Below are 8,477 nucleotides of genomic sequence, written 5' to 3'. Positions count from 1 at the left end.
CATCGGACAAGAGCTCGAGAAGGATCGTTACGCAGCGACCAAACGCGTGCTCCGTTCGGTCGCTACGTAGCGACCAAGTTCGAGCCAAAGCTCAGTCACTACATAACAACCAAACGCCCATTCCGCTCGGTCAACCCATCCACTGGGAATTCGCCAGAAGCTCGTCAAGAAATCCCGTCGGAAGCTCGCCGGAAGCCCACCCCGAAATCCCACCGGAAAAATTCACTAGTGACTGGTCGTCAGATAATTCAACAACAACTCGTCACGTGCAAAGAAATACTTTGACTTGATGAGAATGAAAAGAAAGGGTAGAGTTCCTTATATAGGAGAAGGGAATGGAGGAAGGTTTTCTAAACTTCCAATGTGGGATAAAATAAAATGAAAAGGAGATTTTGGGTTTTAATTAAAAAAAAACAAATGTGCTTTCCCATATTGGGTCACGGTCGTTACAATTAAATTGTAACACCCGTCACCTCCTATATTGAGAACGGCGTGTTACTTACGGTAAAATATCGAATTAAACCAAATTATTCAAAATCGAACAAAATAACATAACATTTAATAAAAGAATTTCAAAAGGAATACATTTTTGAATTGAAGTATAAAAATATATCAAATAAATCGAATGTAAAATTCGTATAAATCATTAGTTAAAACCGAAATAAAATACGATGATCCCAAAACACCAAACAGTCCAGATATCCAATTACTCGGCAAGCTCATTTGCAATGGGGTGAGCAACAGGGGAGTCACTCCGTGAGGTATGAGATGCTAAACACGCAAACCACTGACTTGAGTAAATAGAACTCCCACTATGGAAGTTTAGCTCTAACATGAACACACAGGACGCCTAGTGCTACACAAACCAAACAATGCGATGATAGCATATAGCTAGTCCATACACCCCGCATCTCCTCATATGGATATATAATACGTAGCGTCGCTAGTACAGTATGTCTCTGTACCCCCGCCCTCTCAAGTAGCGTCCATGGTACAAACGTCTCTGCACCACACGCCCGCACCAGTAGCACCGCAAGTCCAGACGTCTCTGAACCCCTGCCCGCACAATCAAAGTAGCGTCGCTAGCCCAGACATCTCTGAGCCCCCGCCCGCGTAGATAGTCCCTACTAATAACTATGTATACATACATATATATATCGCATCTCTTAACATCACACAATCCAATCAAAGGTTGAATCCTCTAGACCCCTATTTCCAGTTTACAATGAATGAACTAACTAACAATCAAGACTCAATTCAAACAGACGGATAATGATTCGAAATCTAAACTACCATAGAGAGAATTCTACACTGGTACGAGATTTACGGAATAGACCCTCACCTTAGCTATGATCAGAACCGGAAACATGTTATAGAATAAAACATTAGTCTCGGCTTCTCACCATCAACACGTGAGGAGCACAACAAAGATGCACATGCATACCAGACATAAAATCATGACATAAGTTCCCGATTCACAACAAGATGGCAAGCGTTTAATAAAATGGAAACGAGGAAACTTGGTGCGCAAGAAAGAGGTAAATCTTACCCTAGATCTCACTCTCTCCTTGGTTAACCACACGACACAATCTACAACAACACGGAAACGTCTATGGGGACAAGGGTTACACCACCGGTGGGTCACAACTGATGGTCAAGTAGATCGGTGACGGTGGCGAGGTGATTAGATGCGGCAGCTCCGTCGCTCGTCTCTCCTCCACGTCTCAGCTCAGCTTCGCTATACAACACCAACAAGAGCAACAATGGTTCCATGGACATCAGCTACGATGGATGCGGTGGTGATCGGTGAAGAACATGCCTCCGGTGGTGGCTAGCGATCTGATTGGTGACATTGATGGTGTTCTTCCTTTGATTGCCATCAAAGCCTAAAGATGAATAGAGGGGAGTGATCGTGAAGGAATAGAGAAGATGGAGATGGTGATGGTGGTGAAGCTCATTCTCCTCCACGATCTGAAAGAAATGGAGGCTGAGCTTTGAGGAAAACAAATATATATATATAGGTACGCGTACACTGATAGGGCTAGGGAAAATTGGTGGCTGGTTTGGTTTAATAATGATAATAATTTTACCCAGTTTGGTTAAGAAAAACCGGGAATATATATACATTCGTCAGACAAAATAAACAGGTGATATGATTAATATTAATAATCAAAACTGAATGAAATTAAACCAATTGGTTCAGGAACGGTTTGCAAACAAGAAATAATATAAATAAAACCAAACTATTATTTAACAAAAACCGGGTTACCGGGGTACGGTCGTTACAGAATGAATCCAGGTGAAAGCAAAATTGTCCTTTCTTTATTGTTATCACGTCATTTTCGTATATATAGAACATTAGGCATATTTCCGTTTTTGTTATTCGAGCTGCGACTCAACTAGGTTATTGCCGTCTTAGGGTTTTAGAACTAGGAATCTCGCCGACAGCTCTCGTAGCCCAGGCTCTTACCTTGTTGTAACGATCAAACGCGAATTCGGAATAAGATCTACTTTGCTCTCTTTTCGATTTCTTATACTTTATCGTTGTCATTATTGTGTTCTGATTGCTTGGCGTGTGGTATTAGCAGATATCTGGGACCTCTGGGAAATTAGGGTTTTCCTAGTTTCCTTATTTAAACGGAAATCGACAGTGCGAATTTCGGTTCCCACAGATCTAACACTCAAACACCCTAGACTAAGCAAGTTGACTACTCAGCCATGAATAGAGAAAACACAGAGACAGAGACTGAATAAAACATGTGTAGATAAAATAGAATAAGGGTTCAGGGGGTTCTTCTCTATCGTGAGAGAGATGGAGCCTTCTCCCTTCATAAAGTATCAAATCACAAATCTCTCAAAGCTCAAGTCTGGTTCCTTGTGTAAAAAGTAGTGTAGAATGTAAAAAGAAAGAGAAAAATATGATATATCAAAGCCACAGGCGGCTGGGAAAAAAAGATGGGATAATTAGGGCAAATCCCGTAATGACTTGTAGTTTCCTTAAAAATCTCTGCCGCTGGAACATGCACTTGGGTTGCTCCGTTCTATCTGGAACAGTCACTCGGGTTGCTCCGCTATCGGGAACAGTCACTCAGACTGTTTCGCGTGAAAATCTCCAGATTGCATTCTTTTCTGCATCTTTTGTTCCAACTGGTGCATCTCTCATCCAATGCAGCTCCAGACCTGTAATGACTCGAAAATGACTAGGAAGACGCGATAAAGACTTGAAAACCAATTAGAAAACATATATACAAGATGCCAAAAACACCATATATCAGTACATCAGACCCTTGTGAGTAATCGGGAGGAACTCACCATTTCCAACGATGACTGAATCATCTCCATGATATGGGTGAACAGTCTGAAGATGAGCAGGCAAGTTTGAGATATGAGAAGTTGCTCCAGAGTCGGCATACCACTCATGTCATGACTGCAATGTTCCATCTGAAGTTCTGATAGCAGCTAACGCATTGGTGTAGTCCTCTGGCTGATATGCATGATCAAACCGCTTGTAGAATTTATAGGCTGAATGACCGTACTTGTGACATATCTGGCAAGTTGGACGTGTGTTGTTCTCAGAGGAAGAGTCCTGACTGATTTGTTGATGAAAACCTCTACCACGAGTGGAATAGGAACCACGTCCACGAGAATAACCAGATCTACCTTGACCACGACCACGATTTGTGTAACCTCGACCAGTACTGAAAGCCAAGTGAGGAGAAACTGTGTTGTTAGCTGCGTATGCCTGAATCTTCTCATCAAAATTAGTAAGATTTATCTCAACATCTTCAAAGGAGAGACCAGGCTCCGAGTCCATCGCATTTTCAATCACCGCAATAATAGATTCATATTCCTGACCCAGACCATTCAACACACCAAAAATCTTCTCATTCTCAGGAACATGACAGCCTATGGAGTCTAGCTGATCACAAATCAGTTTCACATCGCTTAGATACTCAGCTAACTTCTTTCCTTGTTTTGAAACCGACTGAAGTCTACACTGAAGATCACACTTCATAGAGACAGAAATCCTATTGTACTTCTTAGCAAGAGAGAACCATACCTCCTGAGCAGTTTGAAGACCATATACAGACCGAAGTGCTTCTTCAGACAGGGTATCAAAGAACAACGCCATTATCTTCTGGTCATCTCGAATCCATTTCACAAGATTAGGGTTTGGCGCTTCCGAAACTTCATTGCCTGTACGAACTTCAATCGTAGGAGATGGGTGAGGAGAGCCGCCAGTGACATGTCCCAAAAGAATCTGACTGCTCAGCCATGTCTCGGTATGTAGTTTCCACAGCAAGTAGTTAGACGAGCTCACCTTGAAAGTAACACATTGATTTATAGTAAGTAGAGAATCGGGAGTCGTTTCAGTAGGTCCAGCCATGGTTCGACATGAGCTATGATACCATGTAACAAACAGAGATTGAAGACGAAAACTTTATGTATTGTTCCAACTTAAAGATTTACAGTCGAGGGTTACAGCCTTAAATAGGAAAGCGACGAAAGCCCTAAAATGTCAGTGCACGAGTGAGCTAGTAACATGTCACAGCTCGCTATCCCAGAGCATCAAATCGGTTAGCCAGCTGAATTTGATTCTTCTGCTTTGCCGTACATTGACCGACTGTTGGCTCTATCTTCTTCTTGTTAGACAGAACCGTCGATGACGACGACAAGATGACTTGATTTGGGCTTGTATCATCTCTCTTCTGGACTTTAGACTCTAAGATCAAAGCTTCTGTCTTAATGGGCTTTGATTACTCAATAGTTATCACGTAACGCAAAGCTTCCTTCTTACCGTCGATGCTCGTCAGTCCCACACTCAGACCCCGTTCACCTTTCTATTCATGGTATAAATTCTTATGGGCCTGGACGTGGGCCTTATCATTAGGTGTGCGTCTTAAAAAGCGGAGTTAAGTACGCGATGGAGTTGAAGTTGTTTAAACAACTTTACAAAGAATTAGCGAGCAATTTGGTCTTGTCTGCATTTTTGTACGAGGTCCCTATTGGGGACTTCGCTAGTCCATGACTTTTTCAAGTGTTATAAACTATGTTATGTGTTTATTAAAGAAATAGTTTTTTTGTTACGGTTTCGATTTTTGATTAGTATGTCAATCTAGTTGACTGAGGAAAAAAAGACGCAACAGAAGATGATATTAACATACATAATAAAGTATTTGCACTCACTACATTAACATTATACCATATTTAGGTGTATACTCTTATGAATATTATGGTGATGCCATTATGGCAAGTCTTAAATATACTTGTTCTCCAAGCTTTACTTATTCTCCATGTGGTTTTGTCCACAAGCTATTGTAATCTTATATAAAGGATTCATTAGTCATGGAATAATACACACTAATTTCCTCTCTTCTCTTCTTTACTTACAACACGTTATCAGCACGAAGCTTTAGCAATTTTGAGTTAATAGACATAGATTTTTATCCTATTATAGTTTTAGTCTATATCCAATCTTTCTTCAAATCATGCTTGTTATCAATTGATGGTTTGTAAGAATGGATTCATACACTGAGCTTAGGAGCTTTAGTCGACAATATTGATCTACCCTTCTTTCAAAGAAAGAAAATCATTTGATCAAGGATCTTGTCGATGATTATAAGCTAATGCTCAATTTGTTATATTTGATATTCGCTTGTTTATATATCATTTGTTTCACATGTCATCATGTCATCCCGTTACAGCTGCAAAACGTTTTAGTATGGTTCATTCGTTAACATGTCAGTATTGATTATTAACCTACATTTTTAATATACGGTTGTGCATATTGTTCTTTCACACGGCTGCATATTCAGTTCATTATTGAACATGTGAACTATTAAAAGCATACGAATCATATTAGCTAGTCAACATGTGTTATGAAAGCTCTTAAACAGTTGTTTTCTTACTATATATTTATTTCCACTACAATTTGCATGTAATATATTGAATGCATATAATATAGTAATAAATTTGCATGTAATATATTGAATGCATATAATATAGTAATAAAGTGTTACAGTTGAATGCATGTAATATATTATTTACATATATGAGTGCATACAAATTTTAAAAGTCTTACGGTTGAGTGCATGCAATGTATTAGTAAATTTTCTTTTTAGAAAACGAAGTCGGCTTGCTCGAGGTATATAAATTCCTAATTATGTTTATTAGTATATTTGAGTTTGTATTCATCAAAGAATAAGATGTCTACATATATTATATTAATTTGTCGAGTAAGTTTGAATCAAAATTTATTTAACAGATCGTTGGTTTATGATCTAGTTTTGGTTTCAGTTTCTTGTTCAAATTTTATGTTAATATAATAATATGTGAAACCGTTTGTGAAAGTGACATAGCTGTTATTTTTCTTTTATTGATTTACAATCATCATGCACGTCTATATTACTTGGAACATCACATGATATGCGCGGTAATAGTTTTGGTTTGCATAGGTTTAGAAAACCGTTGGTTTTAACTCTTTCTGCTTAATGCTCTAATTTAAATAGATTATTCGGATGAATTATTACTATTTAATAATGATACGGTCTATATATTGAATTATATATTGATGTTTCCTAACACATTAGCCATATTTATATGAGCAAATTTTCAGTATTGCAGAATTATTTTTTTTCTCCCTAAAAGGGAAGATATGATGACAAATGTCAAGAAACCTGAAGAGTTGAACTCTCATCGTCTACGCACTTCTCTTTATAAGATAAGTTTTTGTTTTGTTATTTTCCATGCTTTATATACAAGGTTGAGTAAAGTATAATTAGATAAGTAATTTGCATAAAAGTCGGTACGAAGATCATATTTCATTACCATTTTATATACAGGAGTTTTAAGTTTAAGGCTTTGACTTTAAAATATGCATAAGTTTTGAAAAAAAAAAAATCCAAAGAAAGTTATTATCACAATGTGATACCTATAGCTCATTATATTTCTGCATCTAAAGATTACAGACCTGAAGTCTGTAAATAAAGTTTCCACTATGTTGGATATTAAGTTTTAAAGCAAAATTTCTCGAAGAATTTTTTAATAATGCATATATTGAAAAAATATTATTTTTCACACAAGTAATATTGTCCAGCAGACACATGATTGAGAAAAAAGATTAAAGAAGCTTATATTTATATCTTGTCAAGATCCAAAACGTTTCTTTTTAGAACTCATACTCTCACTTGAAGTTGAGAAAATAAAGATGGTAATAAAGAAAGACAAAAGAGTTTCTATTTAGAACTCACACTCTTAGTTGAAGTTGAGGAAATAAAGATGGTAATAAAGAACAAATATGATTCAATCATCCAAAGATGAAAGAAAATTATTGCATCATATTCTTATAAGTCTCAAAAGTTAAAAGGATTTGCGAAAGAAAACATGACCCATGTAGGGTATGTTATTGATTCAAAAATGAGATTCATTCGAGATTGATAAACCTATAGTAAAATCATCTCGAGGGAAAGAGTTAAAGAATTTCACATTTTATGATAAGTGAAACATCCAGAATATTATGTTTGCACTAAAACTAAGACTGATGAATCATTCTCAAAGTAATCTCTAGAATTTTGAGACACTTATGTTGAGAAAATAAGCAAAAGAAATGCTTAAGGCAGTATAAGTATTTTAGAGAAAGTATATATAGTCTTTTATATATTGTACTACACAAAGATTATTGTAGTCGAAATAAATATATAGTAAACCAGAAGTTTACAAAATATTTGTCATGAACCAGTTAGACCATTTTGGTTCAGTAATATGCGAAAAGATACATAAAGATTTAGTGAATATTCATTGAAGAACTAGAAGATTCTTGCGAATGATTTTACCTATGTTGCTTGCTCATAAGATAAAATGGTAATATGGTTTTCACCAGCCAAATAAAGTTATTGGCATGAATAAAGGAGATGTTAGTGGACTGATCACCCACTATGCATCTTTATAATACCGTTGAATCCACTTCTTAAAGTCTCTCATGACTATAGAAAATCATTGGATAAGTGTTAAACATTTTGAGCAACACTAATTCGCATCAAGCCAACAAGTAATCATTGGTTCTCCCCGTCATTGGTATTGGGTTAGAAATCAACCATTTTCCATCAAAGAATGTTGGATGTGCGATATACATTCCATTTGCTCCACCATAGAGCTTTAATTAAGATGGATTCTTAAATGAGGTTGGAATTATATGTTGGATATGAATCTTCATTGATACTTAAGAATCCATAGCCATCCCTGAAGGATATAAGTAAGGCTCGATTTGAATGCTAAAAGTGAATTAGCATTTCCAACATAAAGGGGAGAAAATAAACAGCTGAAAAAGAAAATAAGTTGATATGAGTTATCATTGTTCCTCTGACTAAAGAAAATGTAAAATACAAGTCCAAAAGATAATTCAATTATAGCGCTTAGTAAAGCAGTTGCCAGACAAATTTGCTGACCCCAAATAAATATAGTGATCGAGTCACATATAC

At 36.9% G+C, this 8,477-nt stretch overlaps 1 protein-coding gene across 1 annotated transcript; it reads right to left on the bottom strand.

The window, feature by feature from the left end:
* Positions 1-2,880: 2,880 nt before the first annotated feature.
* LOC106299895 lies at positions 2,881-4,608 on the bottom strand. The gene is made up of 2 exons (XM_013735910.1): positions 3,313-4,608; positions 2,881-3,180 (listed from the first exon to the last, which is right to left on the bottom strand). Exon 1 carries the CDS (start codon positions 4,385-4,387, stop codon positions 3,422-3,424), a length of 966 nt encoding a protein of 321 aa, XP_013591364.1. The 5' UTR covers positions 4,388-4,608; the 3' UTR covers positions 2,881-3,180; positions 3,313-3,421.
* Positions 4,609-8,477: the final 3,869 nt, after the last annotated feature.

Source organism: Brassica oleracea, chromosome C6, assembly GCF_000695525.1.
Source record: "Brassica oleracea var. oleracea cultivar TO1000 chromosome C6, BOL, whole genome shotgun sequence".
Lineage (NCBI taxonomy): Eukaryota > Viridiplantae > Streptophyta > Magnoliopsida > Brassicales > Brassicaceae > Brassica > Brassica oleracea.
The sequence above is the reverse complement of the archived record's forward strand: the minus strand, read 5'-3'. Positions and strand labels throughout refer to the sequence as shown.